Source organism: Micropterus salmoides, unplaced genomic scaffold (genome assembly GCF_014851395.1).
Source record: "Micropterus salmoides isolate LMB-PRFRI ecotype aquatic unplaced genomic scaffold, ASM1485139v1 Ms_hic_scaffold_18, whole genome shotgun sequence".
Taxonomy (NCBI): Eukaryota; Metazoa; Chordata; class Actinopteri; order Centrarchiformes; family Centrarchidae; genus Micropterus; species Micropterus salmoides.
In genome coordinates this window covers 25,917,085-25,937,571 of record NW_024040928.1, presented here as the reverse complement: position 1 = coordinate 25,937,571, position 20,487 = coordinate 25,917,085, and the positions used below count along the sequence as shown (strand labels likewise).

Below are 20,487 nucleotides of genomic sequence, written 5' to 3'. Positions count from 1 at the left end.
TGAGACAAGATCCAGAGCCATGGAGTCTGAAATGTTTACATGGCCAGGAGGCAGACACCATCTCCACATTTAAGAGTAGGCTTACGACTTTTCTCTTTGATAAAGCCCTTAGTTTGGGATGACTCAGTGGAGTCCTGACCCATCATGCTGCTACAGGCCTAGACTGCCGGGGGACTGAGCTCCTCTCTCCCTCCATTGGTATGCATTCTTAACCCACTAGTGAATATTACTACCTCGACATCTTCCCTCTCCTGTAGTTTTGTGCTTTCTCGTCCCTCTCCTCTCCTTAGCAGTTGGCCGCCCTCCCCTGGGTTTAGATTGTGCTCGAGGTTTCTACCTGATAAAAGGGAGTTTTTCATTGCCACTGTCACGCAAGTGTTTGCTCACGGTGGGGATTATTGGGTTTCTGTAAATAATATTACAAAGAGTAGGCCTACGGTCTAGACCTGCTCTTTATGAAAAGTACAGTGAGATAACTTGTTTTGAATTGGCGCTATGAGTCGAACAGTTAGCCTACATCAAATAACATAACAGCTCCGATAACTACACACCTCAAAGACAAGGAAACAGCATGCAAGCTATATGGTTGCAGCAATTAAAGTGTCCATAGCAACAATAAACTCTGCATTGCAATAGTTTACTGGCTAGACCTGAAATAATCTTATAACTGACAAACTAAAGATCATATAGGCCTATATTCACTGAACAAACACAGACACATTTCTTGCTACAAATGTTTTCAAAGGGCATTTTAAATGTAGAATTTAAGTTAAAATATTGCAATTTATGCTGAGAATAAAATGTAATGTCATTTGTTTTTTTTTTCAGAAAAAGAAACTTTGCAGTCACATGACGAGGACGCAGGCCAATAGACCCACCAGCACCACCACCACCCGCCTCCCCTCTGCAAACATCTCACAATCTTAGAATAGTTATTGCGAAATTAAAATGTTTTGTGCATTACACATTTTGATGTGAGACTGACTGCACTTTTGCGGTGTGTTTGGTGCAACAAACTTGAAAATTGACCATGTTTAAGTCCACAAGGTCTATAATAATGTATACATATGCTGTTTGTATATATATTAAATAAATATGAAACAGTGAAATCTGTGTATAATATTTGTGAATTGGCTGACGGGATCAGACTTGTACCTCTGCCTGCTGCAGTGGAGTCCCACTGGGACAAGATAGGGATTAGAACAGATAAGGGCATAAACATATGGACAGGCTGATTAGAGGATTTAGACCAAGCACATACATTACAGGTCTGAAAGGGACCTGACCAGGAGCACAGGGGTTTCTATTTCATTTGTTATTTTCATGGATTTGTTTCATTATTTTTTTGATTGTTTTTACATTTACATGTCAGCTTTTAGCTGATCATATCTTATATGGGTATGAGCTTAAACTAAGAGGAAACACATATTTAATGTATACTGGGACATTTTTTTTAGGCCTAAAATAGAAATAGGCCTAGATAGTGAATCTTTCATTAAATGGTCTATGAACATTTCAATGAACATAAACGTGAACACAGGGCAATTTAGTAATTAAACTTAATTATTATTAATATTTACCTCCTATAATAGGTCAGTGTTATGGGTGATAATAGGCCAACACGCTGAAAGTCTACTGTAGCACACTGTTGCATCATGGGACCGTAGCTTCCTGGTGCTTCTTAGTCACCGTTTGCATAGTCTATCCACCCGGGCAGTAGGAGCCTACATCAGCTCTACTATTGGCTCATCGGCATCGGAAGGCTGTGTGTCAGCGTAGGCTTAACAAAAGATAGAGCGACCTATAGAGGCAACCAGGGAGAGAGAGAGAGACAAGCAAGCCGGGAGGACGGCAGCATGCTGGTTCAGAGAAGCCAGAGAAGAGAATCAAGATACAAGCGGGGATAGGATACAATAGTCTATGTTGTGCGTGTTAAAGTACGGTTGTAAAATGTATCTCGTCTCAGTGCGGTTCATATTCTAGTCTTTTATGTTAAATGTCAAAGCATCTTTTCGTATTCGCATGTAACCGAATGAGGAAACCGCTCTTTTTTTGCGTTTCCTCCTTTCTTGACTCGCCCGTAGTTTCCATCTCTCGCACTCAAAGGAAGACAAAGTAGGCTGTTTAACACGCATTATGGTCGCCGGTGAGCTCGTGCAGGAGCATCTGCGCGTGGATCCTGGCGCACCTGACGACATCACGGTGGTCAGGAAGAACTCCGACCCGGACGGTGCAGCGGTACGATGTGCGGAGTCCACATACGGAGCCGCGCCGACTTGCGGGTCTGGGCTGACAGAGACAGACCGGGCGCTGGAGCAGGAGAAGGAGGTGCCTCCGGATGAAAGAGAGGCGATGCTGCCGAACGGAGGAGGAGGAGAGGCGGAGGAGGAGGAAGGGAAGAAGCTGGAGACGAAACTGTATCTGCGCCGGTTCGCCGTGCTCGCGGTTTTCAGCCTGTACTCTTTGGTGAACGCCTTCCAGTGGATCCAGTACAGCATCATCACCAACGTGTTCACTCAGTACTACGGGGTGACTAACGACAAGGTGGACTGGCTCTCCATCGTCTACATGGTCGTCTACGTGCCGCTCATATTCCCGGCCACTTGGCTGCTGGACTGGAAAGGTCTGCGGCTCACGGCCCTGCTAGGCGCCGGCCTCAACTGCGTCGGCGCTTGGCTCAAGTGCGCCAGCGTGAGCCCCGAGCGGTTTGGCGTCACCGTCACCGCGCAAGTCATCTGCTCCGTGGCGCAGGTGTTCATCCTCGGCCTGCCGTCCCGCATCGCCTCGGTGTGGTTCGGACCGCGGGAGGTTTCTACTGCGTGCGCCACAGCCGTGCTCGGGAACCAGGTCAGTGTGTAGGCTACGATCATTGATAGGCTATATTTTATTATAGAAATATATAGCTGATAGAATATAATTAAATAAAATATAGGATTTATAGCTGCAATTAATGATATTGAGAAAACACTGACTGGAAAGAAGTAGCCCACAAATAGACACTGCAATAGATTATGATTAAGCAGAAAATAATTAATTAAAATATACTTTCAACACACTAGAATAGAACATGATATATATATGATACATAATAATAGGAACACAATGGGTTTATCAACAAATGTATAATTTATAATAACAACATTTCTCTCTGTGTCTCTCTCACTAGTTGGGAGTAGCCATAGGCTTCCTGTTGCCTCCAGTTTTGGTTCCCAACACACCTGAGGACGTTAAACTGACTGGTCACAACATCAGCATCATGTTCTACGGTACCGCCGCTGTCTCCACGTGCCTCTTCATCCTCACAGTTATAGGTAGGCTACACATCACACACACACACATGCTGCCCAGCATCTTGGGAGTTTATGAAGGTAGCATAGGCCTGTAGTATATGTACATACTACACGCCATCTTTTCTCGTAGCTGATGGATTGTGGTTCAGTTATCTCAAAGTTGTGAGGTGACCACAGTTGAACGCGTGTGTGTTCTCACAAGGATGGAAATATTCCAGAAATCCTCCATAGTGGGTCGCTGCTCTTTACACCTGTAAGTGACCAGTTCAGGATTAGGATTTATAGTATAGGATTAAGATTAGAATAGGATTATATTTAGGTTAAGAAATGGCCTGGGTTAGAGTTTTATGCATGTTAACTATATATCGTGTAGGAAAAGAAAAGGGTTGGGGATAGTGGTGCTTAGAGAGGATTAAATAATACAGCATTCTCATATTAGACCTAAACTCTGGCTTTAAACAGTCATGAAGCTGTATGTAAACATATACAGTTGAAACAGTGTCAAAGAATCAGATGTCAGAGTTTCAGGAGAGAATGATCAGTCCACACCCTAGGTACTGTGTCACACACTGATTATGTAACTTTGACCATAATAAAAGTAGGCATGATGTGTGTTGGACTACTCATTTCAAGCACATTTTGTGTCTTTTGAATATTTCACATTGTAGTTAAGTTAATAGCAGCAGTTTACTTACATTTAAAGGATAAGAATGAGAGGCTCCTAGTATCTTCAGGTGTATTTAGGTCATATCTGATATAACCTAGCCCAGTGCTACTTTCGTCAGATGGAACTTAACAAAATACAGGGGTTGGACAATGAAACTGAGACGCCTCTCATTTTAGTGTGGGAGGTTTCATGGCTAAATTGGACCAGCCTGGTGGCCAATCTTCATTAATTGCACATTGAACCAATAAGAGCAGACTGTGAAGGTCCAATTAGCAGGGTAAGAGCACAGTTTTGCTCAAAATATTGCAATGCACACAACATTATGGGTGACATACCAGAGTTCAAAAGAGGACAAATTGTTGGTGCACGTCTTGCTGGCGCATCTGTGACCAAGACAGCAAGTCTTTGTGATGTATCAAGAGCCACGGTATCCAGGGTAATGTCAGCATACCACCAAGAAGGACGAACCACATCCAACAGGATTAACTGTGGACGCAAGAGGAAGCTGTCTGAAAGGGATGTTCGGGTGTTAACCCGGATTGTATCCAAAAAACATAAATCTGCCCAAATCACGGCAGAATTAAATGTGCACCTCAACTCTCCTGTTTCCACCAAAACTGTCCGTCGGGAGCTCCACAGGGTCAATATACACAGCCGGGCTGCTATAGCCAAACCTTTGGTCACTCGTGCCAATGCCAAACGTCGGTTTCAATGGTGCAAGGAGCGCAAATCTTGGGATGTGGACAATGTGAAACATGTATTGTTCTCTGATGAGTCCGCCTTTACTGTTTTCCCCACATCCGGGAGAGTTACGGTGTGGAGAAGCCCCAAAGAAGCGTACCACCCAGACTGTTGCATGCCCAGAGTGAAGCATGGGGGTGGATCAGTGATGGTTTGGGCTGCCATATCATGGCATTCCCTTGGCCCCATACTTGTGCTAGATGGGCGCGTCACTGCCAAGGACTACCGAACCATTCTGGAGGACCATGTGCATCCAATGGTTCAAACATTGTATCCTGAAGGAGGTGCCGTGTATCAGGATGACAATGCACCAATACACACAGCAAGACTGGTGAAAGATTGGTTTGATGAACATGAAAGTGAAGTTGAACATCTCCCATGGCCTGCACAGTCACCAGATCTAAATATTATTGAGCCACTTTGGGGTGTTTTGGAGGAGCGAGTCAGGAAACATTTTCCTCCACCAGCATCACGTCGTGACCTGGCCACTATCCTGCAAGAAGAATGGCTTAAAATCCCTCTGACCACTGTGCAGGACTTGTATATGTCATTCCCAAGACGAATTGACGCTGTATTGGCCACAAAAGGAGGCCCTACACCATACTAATAAATTATTGTGGTCTAAAACCAGGTGTTTCAGTTTCATTGTCCAATATATTGTATGTCCTGTATATTCTTCAACGACCTTTTTTTTCCATGACTAAAGCGAAACGATGACGAGACGGCGACAATGTACTTAAAAACTGACTGTGACTATCTTGACATGCAATAGGCCTATTGTTGATGAAAAATTATGAGACTAAAATGTAATTCATAACATAGAAACGTTAATAAAATCTCTCTTTCTTTTTCTCAGTATAATGAGGAGAATTTTCACTTGACCAGTGTGTTCATTCAGGGTTATTTTTTTTCTTCCTGTGCTTTAAATGCTGGCCAACCGGGGCAATGGCCTGGTGCACGAGGAAAACGTTACTATAGTTACTGTGGAGGATGCGAACTCTGGTGGTGCACACAACATGCTAGGGAGAAAGAGGCGATTAGATATTTGGTCCCATTTCAAATACAGTGAGGCGGACAAAAACGGACGGCAAGCAATAATGTAGGGAAGACTTGAAGCTGGTCATGCAAATGTAGTAGGCATTCAGTGATAACATATTGATTTAAAAAAAGTACAATAAATCAGGCAGAAATAAAAGGATTGAAACATTTCTATGGGTTCAGTGTTTGTTATTTTACATTTAAGCTTATTGGAGTTCCTCAAGGAACCCTGCTGGGCTTCTTGTGGGCTCCCACATTTCTGCAACCTAAAACCTCATTTTCTTAGATTGTGGTATTCACGTTTGGTCCATTTCAGTAGATTTACCACAAAGGCTTGAATATGTGTGCGCTCCAAATGTAGGTGCGGCTACAAACGAGTGACAGAAAACTCTCGAAGTGGGTCAGACCACACCGATAGTGTGGATGTGCTAGGAGACAATTCAGCAGAAGTGTGTCTGCAAATGGCCATTTTTGCATCTTTCTCAGACACTTTAAAATGCTTCCACACTGCCAACATGTCAACGTAATTGTTCAGTAAAATTTCTTCGGCCTTTTGATGTATTAGGCCAAACACCGAAAGTGCAAGAACATTCGGTGCATGTGTATGTATCTCTGTTTTTAACAAGTGGATTTGCGAGCTAACCCAAACTGGACTTTTTCTGTTTATTCTGCAGTCATAAAGGATCGCCCTCGCCTCTCTCCCAGTCATGCCCAGGCTGTCCTACCAGACTCTCCTCCTGAAGATTACTCCTATAAACAGTCCATCATCAACCTGATAAAGAATAAAGCATTTGTCCTCCTGCTCATCAGCTACGGTAAGTGTGAAACACCATCAGATTTATGGACTGTTAGATCCAGAGAGTAACTTTCTATGACTGGGTGTGACTATGGTATGTCTCAATTCCTGGATTATCATCAGAACATATATGCAAACTATAGTCAGGAGGTCAAGAATCAGCAGTTAATGAGCCCTGACAGTTCTTCTCTTGGCTCAACGCTCCTGGAAGAGAGATAAGGTCTATAGATACTACAACCACTTACTTACTTCTTTATTTCTACTGCTAATTCTAACATTAAAATGTTCACTATAAATACTACTATAATCCTTCTGCTCCTACTACTATTACTACTACTACCTGTCTACTAAGATTATTATCATCACTACTAGAGCCCGAACGATATGGGTTTTTGGGGGTGATGCTAAAGTGAAAAAGAGCTAATTTATGATCTGATATTTAGATTTAGAGAATGATTTGGATAGTAGAAGTAGTAGTAATAGTACCAGACCCCTTTACTGTATAAACTACACTTAGAACAGGCCAATATTGAAAGCTGCTATGTATGTGGGCTATAAAACCTTTTCCTAAATGGATTATGTTAATAAAATAGATCACAGTCTCAAAAAGTGAACATGTAAACTATTGCACATCAATAAATATTTGTTGCTGGAATGTGCAACTTTTTCAGCCATCTGTAAACAGAGAGAGAATAAGCATGTATATTTCACTTTACACATAATCTGCCATAATTCCAATGTAGCATATTCACATCTAGTTTATCCCTTTACCAGCACTCTTCTGACCAAAGCTACGAGAAACCTCATCATCTGTCTAAATCATGCCGTCTATGATACAGTGAGCGGCTGTTGAATGCATCTAATACAACATGACTCTACAATGAGGACTTGCAACTTTGAGATTTCATTTAACTAACGTTATAACTATAACCAGAGCCGTTACGGCTCTGACAGCGTTTCACATCTACAACGTCACAAAAAGAGCCTGAGCTGCAGGAAGTCGTGTTATTTTCTTGTTCAGCTCACGTTTATTTAGATGTCCGCTCTGGTTTAATAATTTCAGACAAGCCGACTAACTGCAGACAGGCAGCTCACAGATGTATTTAGAATACACCAGAAACTATAGTTTAACGGCTCACTGATAAACACGGCATTAGCTTTGTGGCTAATTTAGCAACGGGCAGCGTTAGCTGCTGTAACGTTACGTGATTTTAGAGAATATTTAGAAGTGATGAACTAGATTAAAATTTGGACCGTTCACTAGAACTGCCACACTGTTTCAGAATAAATCTACAGTTACGTCTGTCAGCAGCTTCCATCACCCAACTACCGTAACATTAAACTGCTGTGAGCTATTAGTGCTGTGAAAAAACAGGAGGGTTAGCAAGTAAAAAATGTTTTCAGGCGAAAATAAGTGATTGGGTCTGTTTTTATTATAATTATTTAAGTCATGTAATAAACGTGACATTAAAATTTAAGAAGCAGTCTACATCTTTTACATAGGCCTACTGCCACCGGCTTTACCAGAGGTAGCAAACATTTTAAATAAGGCCGGCAGGTTTTTATTTGATTTTAAAAAGGTTAAAGATAGGGGAGATTTACAGGAAAACTGGGAGGATACCAGGTGAGAACGGGAAAATACGGGATAATCCCGGGGAAAACTGGAGGATTGACATGAGAGGAGTGGAGAGAGGAGTGGGGTAATGTGAGGCTTCATCCACACTACTACAGTTTTTTAAACCGTTTTATAACGAATACGATCTTCTCAGTCCACAGCAGCATTTTAACTGCGTATCAGAGTTGATCTCCGTCTATATTAAAACAACTGAAAACACACATCGAGTAGCTGTTCAGCTGTTCATCTGGCTGATTCACTGCAGATAACAATGTGCCAAGTTTTAAGCTACATGACAAACTAAACTGACAAGTTAGACTACAGACAGTTTTCAATTTAGCTGGTTTGTACATGTGGCTAATAGCCAAGCCAACGTTAGCTGGGCTTATATAACACATAGAGGATGAGAGACTGTAGACAGGGCAGATTAAAATAACGCTTTCTACGTGTTTATGCTCGTTTAACAGATGTACTGATAAAGTATTGTCTTTTTACTCGTGATGGTTTTATTGCACGTACTTACAGTAACAAGTGTAGCTGTCATCAACTGAGTATTTTGGAGCTAATATGTTATCTTCACTTCACCGTCACCACCGCGGCCGTGATCTCTGCTGGCCGCAGTGTGTGTGTAGGAGCTGACACACACAGACAGCAGCAGAGGCTGCAGCCTGGTCACAGGAGGAAGATTTCAGGACATTTTAAACGCTTGCCATCTCTCGTCTAAAATAAAACATTTTACATGCTGAGGAGTTTGCTGCAGTTTGCAGCTCAGAAAATATATGGAGCTTGGTTGTTACAGTTTTACATAAAAATAAAATGAAGTGAAGAGAAAGTGCACTGGCATATAATCCTCCCCCAAGTGAAATTATTTACTTTTTTGTCAGGGGTGAATGTCAATGTTTACATTTGTAAAATTATAATTTTTGTAGAATCAAACGTTATTTATCTTGTTTAAGATCTGTTTCTACAACAAATGAGTAATATGGTATAAATAATACAGGAGAGACTTAGTGTTCTCTTCAGTGAAATAATAAAAAGGTACGGTAAATATCGTTACCGGCCAAAATCCAATATCGTGCATCCCTAGCTATTACTTCTGTTACTGCTGCTACTATTACTAATATTACTTCAGCTATACCACTACATATTTGAGTATTTGTACATATTCCATTAGTACAACTACCGTACATTAATTTATACTGCAGTAACCACAGCAATTTATTTACTTGTATTGCATTCATCTATTGCCACTACTCGTTTATCCAAACAGGGCAGGACCCAAGATTAAGGTGTTAAGTTTTTAACCTAATCTGTCAACCTTCAAATCCTTCAAGCCTCTAAAACAACGCTCACAATCCTCACATAACAATCCAGAAAGTGAACATTTGCCCTGGAGAGCCAAAATTAGGGAATAGCAACTGAATGAGGCTGAAATGTCACACTGTGTCAAGCTGACTTTTATGTTCTCATTCAGCCGGGCACATTCCAGACTGCATGGTTCTGTTTTCTTCTGCATGTGACAGGCCAACTTAAAGAAGAGGATTAGGCCAGTGTCATACACATTTGACCTGCATGCATAATAGGGTTGGGTATCATTTCAATTTCATCATGATTACTATTCTACGAATCAAATCCGGTTCTTATCAAATCTTGTTTCTGACACCTTCAACATAAATCTTGTCAGCGCTCTGTGGCCTTCTTCCTTTTTGCTCATCTTTACTTTCATGGCTAAAGTGAAAGGAGTTTCTGTACTAGAGGGGCATTTCTGGGGACAAAAAACAAAAATATTGGAATCATTTATAGACATCATTTGTTTACCTTCAGCGTAAAAGGTGAACGTCAGCTCATCTGTGTTTTTTGTAACTGTTCCAACTTGGAACCGGTTCTCGATACCCACCCCTAATGGTGACTCTAACTCGGTAAGCACCAATCAGGGATGCACACACACTCACAGTCACGGCAGCTGAACACACAGTCGTCCTTGTTGTTAGAAAACAGTGACCTTAAGGAACATAGTTTCTACAGTAAATCTCATCTTTTCCCTGCAGTGTTCCTATTGTGGTTTGGGCATGTGCCTATTTTTGCATTAGATTTAAAAATATCAAAACCAAACCCAGACATATTCATCATGGACAAATTCAATTCTAAGCTGAAAGGAGTCAAGACAGAGCTGCTAAAACTAATTGCACATTGCCCTGCTTCTTTGTTTCTGTCTGTCTGCAGGTATAATGACCGGTTCCTTCTACTCCGTTTCAACACTTCTCAACCAGATGATCTTGGCCCACTATGAGGTAAAACCAGCAGCTTTTTTGCACTCACTGCTGTCTTTTTCACGTGAGTTTTAAGGGAGGACACTCATTACAACTATTACATTATGTACAGGATATCTATGACTGGGACATTACCACTGAGTCTGAACAGGTTGCTATCAGTAGTTCAAAGAAATAATAATGGGTTCAGGTCTCTTGCCTCCTGATTGTCTCAGTGTCCGATTTTAGATTGTTTAGATTATTTTAAATATTTGGCCAAAAACTTAATTTTAGCTCCCCTAGCTGTTATTCTGTTCTAACAGAATACGCTACAATATACAAGATACAAAGCAGGTCAAACAACATAATAACGGAAAAATCTATCGCAGATCTTTATCAGCACACCGACTTTTCCACCTCAACCACGCTTAAAACATTATTTCCATTTAGCTGGTTGTTGTTTTTTAGTTCTGGTGTTCCTATTCATGTTTAAAATGTACATAAAAGTGTATGGAAAGAAAGAGAGACAGAGAGAGAAAAGAACAAAGAAACTTCTGATGGCTGTGATGAGACATGAGCTTATTGTCTGAGTTCATTAGCTGTTTTCACGCATGCCTGCTGCCCACCATAACACTGTCAGTGCACACACACACACACAAACACACACACACACACACACACACAAACACTGAGATATGTTCACCCTTGCATGAACTTATAAAACTCTCTGAGCTGAACCATCAGATGACTTAATAGATCTCTCTTACCAGAAACACCATAAATTCCTTACTCCCCCCAGCTAACAACACCCTCCCATATACAGTATAACAAAACATGTGACTGGCTTATAGTCCACCTGTAAGGAGAGGCTTTGTATCTCTGTTCAGATTTGATGAGTTTAAAGGCACACAGAAGCCTTTAAATCAGCTGTTTGTTTCCATTGAGGCTATAATAACATCTCCTCTCCTCTCCTCTCCTCTCCTTTCCTTTCCTCAGAATCAGGAGTTGAATGCTGGAAGAATTGGTTTGACTCTGGTTATCGCTGGAATGGTCGGCTCCATCCTCTGTGGCCTGTGGCTGGACCACACAAAGATGTACAAGTAGGCAACGCGTACACAAGCTTTTCCCACCTGTTCATTTTGTGATAGATAGACTTTTTTTGTAATTTAGTTGTTTTTCTTGTGTGCAGTGTCACAGTGTGGCCCGTGACAAATTTATTTAACAAAAGCTAATAAATGAAATACATATGTAAACATTAAAAAGGTGTGGCGTGTGGAATCAGTAGTGTAAGGTGTGCATGCTGGACGAGAGAGTGTAACGTCCTCACACGACCGGCAGTGTCCCTTTAGGAGAGAAGAGTGAGAAGGTGAGTGAGCAGACAGAGAAAGAGAGAGAGAGAAAACCATGAGAAATCAGACCTCGCTTTGTTATCCTGGGAACACCGGGCCTGGGTGTCATCATGAAGCGGTAATCAACATCTGCCCAGCAATCAAATGCTAAGCATTGAAATGCAAAGACATTGCTGGACAATAACAGCAGGGGTCATTATATAATACTTTACTATTGCACATCTCCATAATGCTGTAATGTCTTCCATGGTATGTGGACACTTAAAGATTAGACCCCTGCCTGCAGGCTACTGGCCACTGATGTTAGTACATGGTCTTCCATAAACTGTTGCCACAAAGTTGTTAATATGTCATTGTTCGAAGTAGCATTGACATGTCTCGTCACTCAAACTAAGAGGCCCAACCCTTGAAAAACAGGCCCAGACAGGTATGTTGATATAAATGGGGCCTTATAGTGTAATACATTAGTTGTTGACCCTTTTGTGAGACAAATCAAACAGATCAGTCTGGTTTGTGAGAAGCTCATGTTTCATTTGCTCCGGCAAATTTTTACCCACCCAAAATCAGATCGGGCCAATCGCAACCGCTTCAATTAAATCCAGAGGCAATTTGGTTTGCGCCCGTTGATAACGCTCTTTGGAAAGTGAAAATGAACTGAGGATGTGTTTTTTTTTGTTTTTTTCATCTGGTCTAGCTCATGTCTGTGTGTGGGAATCAAGTGGGAAGAAAACGAATCAGGAGTTAGTTTCACATGCAGAGGATGATTACAGAAGTAACAAAAACACTGATTGGGGAAGAAAATGCTGTCAATCAAAGTAATCAAAAAACCGAGTGTCTCTGACGAGTTTGTGCTGCTGTTTTACAGGACGACGACTCTGATCGTGTATATCCTGTCGTTTGTGGGCATGGTGGTCTTCACCTTTACTCTGAACCTCAACAACATCTACCTGGTCTTCTTCACTGCTGGAATCCTCGGGTACGACGGGCCTGGTTTGCTAAATAATACATCTAGTTACATTACATTTGTATAGTGTACAGTATTTGTTGTTAAATATATATCTAAGTGCTGCACTGTTTTTTTTTTTTTTTTACAATTTTATAATATATTTATATTATATATGTTATATCATATTATATAGATCAAATTAAAAAAGTTTGAGTTGTTGGCTGCACAGTATCATATAATGATACACGTTACAGGTTATCCTTGCAAACCATCTCCAGTTGTGTCAGAGGGCTCATAAAGACAGATGACATTGCACAGTCTGCATAACTCGTTCCCTCCCTCACACTTTATGTCCATTAACAGCACTGACCTTCACACGGAGATCCCTACAGTACCCGTATATAATCATGGTAAAACAGCTGTGTGCTTGTACAGTGCAGTTTGTATCTGCAGAGGTGAGGAATTACAAATACAGTGGGTACGGAAAGTATTCAGACTCCTTTAAATTTTTCACTCTTTGTTTCATTGCAGCCATTTTCCAAAAATCAAGAAAGTTCATTTTATCTCTCAGTAATGTAAACTCAGCACCCCATCTTGACAGAAAAAAACAGAAATGTAGAAATTTTTGCAAATTTATTAAAAAAGAAAAACTGAAATATCACATGGTCATAAGTATTCAGACCCTTTGCCGTGACACTCATATTTAACTCAGGTGCTGTCTATTTCTTCTGATCCTCCTTGAGATGGTTCTACACCTTCATTTGAGTCCAGCTGTGTTTGATTATACTGATTGGACTTGATTAGGAAAGCCACACACCTGTCTATATAAGACCTTACAGCTCACAGTGCATGTCAGAGCAAATGAGAATCATGAGGTCAAAGGAACTGCCTGAAGAGCTCAGAGACAGAATTGTGGCAAGGCACAGATCTGGCCAAGGTTACAAAACAATTTCTGCAGCACTCAAGGTTCCTAAGAGCACAGTGGCCTCCATAATCCTCAAATGGAAGAAGTTTGGGACGACCAGAACTCTTCCTAGACCTGGCTGTCCAGCCAAACTGAGCAATTGTGGGAGAAGAGCCCAAAGATCACTGTGGCTGAGCTCCAGAGATGCAGTAGAGAGATGGGAGAAAGTTCCACAAAATCAAAAATCACTGCAGCCCTCCACCAGTAGTGGCTTTATGGCAGAGTGGCCCGACGGAAGCTTTTCCTCAGTGCAAGACATGTGAAAGCCTGTGTAGAGTTTGCCAAAGAACACATGAAAGACTATGAGAAATAAGAATCTCTAGCAAAAATTTCTACATTTCTGTTTTTTTCTGTCAAGATGGGGTGCTGAGTGTACATTAATGAGAAATAAAATGAACTTTTTTGATTTTTGGAAAATGGCTGCAATGAAACAGAGTGAAAAATGTAAAGGGGTCTGAATACTTTCCGTACCCACTGTCTCTCAACCATTTCAACAGTTTAACAAAAGTAATTTATTTAACAAAAGCCAATTAACAAGGCGTGGAAACTACCAGTGGAATGAGAAATATAAGGTGTGCATGAGAGATGAGATGGTGTGTAGGGTCCAGTGCATAAAAGAACAAAAGGGAAACTAAGGACGATGCTGTCCTCACATGACCGGCAGTGTGCCTGCAGGAGAGAAGAGGGAGCTGGAGAGCAAGAGAGAGAGCATGAGCAATAAACTAACTATTAAACTGGGAACCTTGTTCTCACAAGGAGGCACTAATCAACATCCTGGCCAACAGTGAAGTGCAATGCATTGAAATACAGATATACTTCATGAATAATAACAGCAGGGGTCAGTCTACAACTCCTACAATATGTATTTTGATTAATTATATAAGAGTGTTAAAATTGTAAAATAATACGTATTTCTTTTTACACATGCTAAGATGTTGTGTTACAGTTACAAAAATTAAGAAAAGATGCAAAAGAAGACAAAAGGAAAATATACATGTAAAATATATCCATAAGCTAAAATGGAATAAAACCGAAGAAACAGAGGAGTACAAAAAAGTTTCAGTTCAGTGGAAGATCTGAACAAGTAGCCACAAATTTTAATAAAGAGTAACTAAACTAAAAATTGTTAGAGTAAATTATCACTCAACAAAGTCACATTTATATATTTACTTGTTTGCTATAGGGAGAAACAGGGGGCACACTCAGTGGTAGTGAAAATGTTTCATCACCCGACTCAGCATACTTTTGAAGTTTAACAGCCACTAACCAATCATAAACGTTCATAAAACCACCATAAAATTTTAATAATTTAGAATTAGAAGATTTTTAATTCTTGATCATAGAACTGCTAAAACAAGCTAAAGACAGGACGTTTCCAGACGACTGGGATTGAAACTGGCAGCTGTATCTTTATCTGACCTTTAGGCTGCATCACCGTGCAGTTTTACTCTCTACACAATACTGTAGGCATGAAGCAAGGCAAGGCAAGTTTATTTGTATAGCACATTTCAGCAGCAAGGCAATTCAAAGTGCTTTACATCAGACATAAAAGCAACACAGGGAAATTGAAAAAATAAAACACATTATAAAAACAGTACAACAGGACAGTAAAAGTTACAGCGCAGTGTAGAATCAGGGCACTGAAAATCTAAAAACAAAGAAAGACATAAACGGACGTTACAGTGCAGTGAAAGGTAACAATCTACGGCTTTAATTTAATTCCAGCAGACCCGCAGTTAGCAGGCAGTGTGTAGATGTTTCAAATAAATTAAAATATGTATATGACAAGATGCAACCTGCGATTTGTTGGATTAATCTTATTTATATTAATATTAACCTTAATATTTTGAACTATTTTGGATCTTTAAGAAGTTTTTTTTCGTTCTTAGAGGCTATAAACCCATTTTTAAGCTGAACACATTATTATTGGACTTTATTTAGTCTCTAAACTCTGTGCTCCTGTCTCACGTCTGTGTCTCAGGTTTTTCATGACGGGTTACCTGCCTCTGGGGTTTGAGTTTGGAGTGGAGATCACTTACCCAGAGTCTGAAGGAACATCGTCAGGACTCCTCAATGCTTTTGCTCAGGTATCATAAAATTCCTCAGAAGTGTCTTTTAAGCACTATATGTAGTACTGCTTTGATATTAATTAATCATGCATTTGTGTGTGTGTGTGTGTGTGTGTGTGTGTGTGTGTGTGCGCCTGCAGATATTTGGGATAATTTTCACTCTGATTCAGGGCAAACTGACCACAGACCACAATCCATTGACTGGAAATATCTTCCTCTGCGTCTGGATCTTCCTGGGAATACTGCTCACTGGTAAGCTGTGTGTGTGTGAATATGTGTGTGTTCAGTTGTGCATGTCAAACCAAGTATTAGAAAGGTAATGTTTCCTTGTTTCATGTTTCAGCCTTTATTAAGTCAGAACTGAAAAGACACAATGTCAACATGGGAGCAGATAGCAGCCACCTGCAAGCAGTAAGTGCACAAAAACACACACAAAAACACAGTAATGGTGATGCCTGCCTTCTTGTACCCAACAAACACCCAAAGGTTAACAGTAGATCACTTTCTTTGGCCATTTTACATAAGTCAGCTGTGGAATGTTTATCTGTATATGCAGTATTCTTCTTTGAGCAGCTGACACTTATTTGAGTTCAGGTTTCAAGAAAATTACGTTAGATTAGACGTATAGATTTTAAGATCTCATCCACCAGGAACAAGTTATTATTACTCAGTAGGACCTTGATGGAATGTGATTGTAGTTGCTTTGAGCCAAATTAGCAAGCAGTTTTTTACTTGTTCTTTTCTTTTAGTGTTTTTGTATATTTGTTGATCCTCTGGATGATGGATTTGAACAAATGAGGGCCTGCTGTAATTTGAAATAAAACAAATCCTTATTTTCTCATACTTTATTCCATCATTTCCTTCTCCTTTCCATCTCCCTTCCTCTCTGTCAGCTGGGTTCCTGTGGAGTGCCCTTTAGGAGAGGAAAGCATTTAGTCTGAGTGTCTCTTTGTTCATTATTTTTCCTCCTTCTGGCGTCCCATTGAGTGACCTTATGGTGAGACAGATTCTTGAATCTTTCTCTAGATTCCCTGAACAGAGTCTTTTTGTTAGTTTGGACATTAAGTCTCTCTCTACAAATTGTCCTCTAAACAGACACAGCTATAAAATCCTTTCTCTTCTTGATTCTGACCTCTTCACCGGCTGATTAAGCTATTAAATCTGAATCTGGACTCTTCAATCAGACTATGTCCCCGCCATCCTGCTGAGTCACTGCTGAAGTGCCCTTCAGAGAAGGCAAATCATCAAGCCCATCCTCTCTTTCCGCTTCATCCTTAATTCAGAGGTCTACAACCTAATCTTTAGCTTCCCTCAGGAACCCACAATCAAGTTTTGCAAGATGAATTATGAATTACATTTTTTCAACATTTATCCGCAGAACTCTTTATTCCTGAATTTATGTTTTGAGATGTATTTCTTCTGATTTTTTTACTTGTGAAATGTGGCGTCTGAAAATAAATCCAATGAAATAACTTAGTAAGTTTTGTCCAACTTTTAAATGTGATTGTGGCCACAAGCACTGCCTCATTTCACAAGGACTTTCATTTTGTTTTTATTTGGCGGCATCTGGTGGTAATATAAAGAAAGACACTGTGGTAGACTGAGATGATGTTTTGGCCACTTGGGTGCAGTGCAAACAAATTATTGTGTTTGTGTCACCAGAGTAGGTCCAAATACTTGCTCTCTTTTAGCTCTGAGGAAAATATCTCCCACTTTAGATGCTAAATGCTCTACTGTTTTCACCAGCTAATCTCTAACTTTGAGAGTTGTGAGTGTAAACCAATAAAATGAGATTAACGATGGTAAAACGTGGCACAGAGCGAAGAAAAACTGCAGTCTGGCGATAAGTCTCTGCTGGTTGGTTTCCCTGCAACATCTTTCCCCTACAAGTACTCGTGATACTTTGCTAACATAAAAAATATTGATGGTGCAATAATTGCGAGTGAAAAGGTGGCACAGATCTTACTCATTGGTGAGGGTTTACTTGTTGCTTTGTTTTGCTGGCCTTACACAGTCAGTTTTTGCTACAGTACAAGACAGAAATCTGGAAACATTGACTTGCAAATTGATTCAACTCTGTCTGATGAATACCAGGCCAATACGTGAAGGTTTAAATGATAACAGGACTTGTCACACCCCTAAACTCCACCACATGTTGTCGATAACAAGAAGTTATCAACAACTCCCACACCTTGTTGATAACCTTGTTGATAACAAGGTGTGTTAACAACCATGTATCGTACATAAAAAATGAATGATTGCACAAATACATGCCCGGTTTTTCTCTGTCATATATTTAGAAACTGAGTTTCTTGAAAATTTTAAGCAAAATTGGAAGCAAATACCAATAACAGCCCAGCGAGGGGTGCATTTGTCTAATCAGACTCACATTAATTAGCACCCCATTAGCTTCATCAAAGCGGAGGGTACTCTATTATAATTTGTCTAATTGGTCTAATTCATCCCTGGCACTTCTAAACTGCAACAAATGCTTGAGGAAGTTTTGCTGATGGCCATCTACATTTTCTCCATCATTCTTTCTCCTAGCTTCCTTCTGAGTGTCCTGGTGACTGCACTTCAGGAAAGAAAACCAACACAGCCAAGATGGAAACCTCGATCAGCTTCTCCCGTGAAACCTCACTGTGACCCTGCCAAATCACAGGATCGCAGGAGAACTAAGAAAGTCTCCTTGCTGTCACGGGAGACGGACATGTTGGCTATGTGAAGTACCTGAAGGTGCACTTGATTTTATATTGCCAAGCATAATCTCTGGCTCTGAGTGTGAGCCAAGTCTAATCAGGCACAGCCACAATCTACAGTGGCAGGTGGGTGACCAACAAGGCACAGCGCTCCCCCCGAGCTGCTTGACTCCTTCAGAGCTCCTCTGCAGGAGGATCCAGGAGCCCTGTTACAGAAACTTCCTAGTCTTAGAAAAATTTAACTAAATCCAACATTACTTATCACCTTATCTGTATGTTACCTAATCTCACAGCTAAACAATTTCATAACTGTTGCTTTTTCTCGCTGAAACATACAAAAACAGAGCAAAAACAACAACAGGGACTTGTCTTAAAGACAAATGAGTTAGAGCTGTTGGTAACATCTGTAGAGAAATCTAAAGATGAAATAAAGGGTGTGTGCTATGAGATAGCCCTCTCAGTGAATAAGTTTCACCCGCTGAAATTTCATCGGTTGTGTAAAAGCAATAAAAGAGGAGCCATACAGATAAAACAAGTTAGCTAACACCACACAGAAATGTCAACGTGTGGATAGCTTATTGTGTTATACACTTTTAAGTTAGGATAGGAACATTGACTTAGGAACTCATCTGTTAGTTGTTGTTTTTTTCGTAAATTGGGTCCTCATTCTAATCACCAACTGGATCTGAGAGTTCGGAAGTTTCTGTAAAATGGGTTGTGCTCCAAAACACTTGCATAGAAGAAGCATTGCCTCCAATTGTCAGAACATTGGGTTTCATCCTGAAAGGTAGTTTGCGATAAAAAAGGCAGCAATGACATGTAGAAGAAGTGTTATTTTTACTGTAGGTGAAGCATGCTGCTCTACTTCGGTTACTGTTTGTAAATCCAGTTTCAATGGAAAACAGGCTGGTAAAACAAGCTTTCAATTCCTAGATCACCATCACAAGCCTCCCTGTAGTTGAAAGAAACAAAATCCTTCTGTGATTCTTGATTCATCACAGCAGGAGTTCTTTGTTTGGAGTCTTCAGGTGTCTGGGAGGAAGAACTAGTGAGCCATTTTGTTTGGCTTTGTACAGCAGCTACTGCACAGGGCAACATTTCCTGAGTTTACTTGAATTATCCTCTCATGCTCTAGACTGACATGAAACACACTGTAAATGTTGCTGATATTGTTTCACTGGATTTTCTCTTTACACACAACACTTATGTTAATTATCGAAGAGGACCTCTACATCGGAGGCATAAACCATGAATATTTGAATACAATGCTGCACGCACAGTAAACAGGCAGATGCAAATCATTTAGCATGGTTTGTTTTAGTCTGCATAATAATAGACAGACTTTGTCACAAATGATATGACAAGTCCTGGGAGTGCTAGACAATTACAAAAGTACATGAAAGCCTACCCCGTACAGTAAACCCGGGATGGCAAGTCCTTCCATTCATGACAAACGACAAGGCAAAAGAGTGAAATGTTTAGAAGAATTGCATTTTGGTATCAGATTCCAGGGATGCATGCCTGCGCATTTTCCCTATTTTCTTTCCCTTAACTCACCACCACACTGGGAAAAAGGAGGTGTAGGGAAGGAGGAGGAAAGTTGACTTGCTATGAACGGGCACTGACATAACTGACATGAAGAATCAAAACTCTATGCTTATGATTCATGTAATTGTAATAGTGAAAGTAAATGTATGTTTTAATTTATTATATAATAAGTCCAAATCTTAATGTAAAAACGAGTCCATCATAATAAGTGCTAGCAAGACCTTGATGGAGGAAGGTTAGACTTGTTTTGACGACACCCCTTAATTGGCTCTAACTAGGGCTGGGCAATAAAACAATAATAATAATTATCGCAACATCATTTTCCTCAATAACAATATAATAAATGTTCAATATATTGTCAAATATTTGCTTTGATTCATTTGAATCACAAACAAATTAGCACCTTTTCTATTAAAGATGAACTAATCATATTTGTTGAAAAAGATAGTAGTTTTAAATGTTCTAACTCAGACTTGTGAAGTGAGCCACTGTTTGGCATGAAGTGTTTGTCACATT

The 20,487-nt window shown here is 40.3% G+C and overlaps 1 protein-coding gene across 1 annotated transcript; it reads left to right on the top strand.

Moving 5' to 3' along the window:
• The first annotated feature begins 1,807 nt into the window (after nt 1–1,807).
• On the top strand, nt 1,808–18,868 carry flvcr1 (FLVCR heme transporter 1). The gene is made up of 10 exons (XM_038726538.1): nt 1,808–2,847; nt 3,167–3,311; nt 6,411–6,551; nt 10,371–10,438; nt 11,393–11,496; nt 12,611–12,721; nt 15,637–15,742; nt 15,865–15,976; nt 16,068–16,135; nt 18,272–18,868. The coding sequence occupies exons 1-10, from the start codon at nt 2,137–2,139 to the stop codon at nt 18,368–18,370; spliced, it is 1,665 nt and encodes a 554-aa protein (XP_038582466.1). The 5' UTR covers nt 1,808–2,136; the 3' UTR covers nt 18,371–18,868.
• The last annotated feature ends 1,619 nt before the right edge of the window (nt 18,869–20,487 follow it).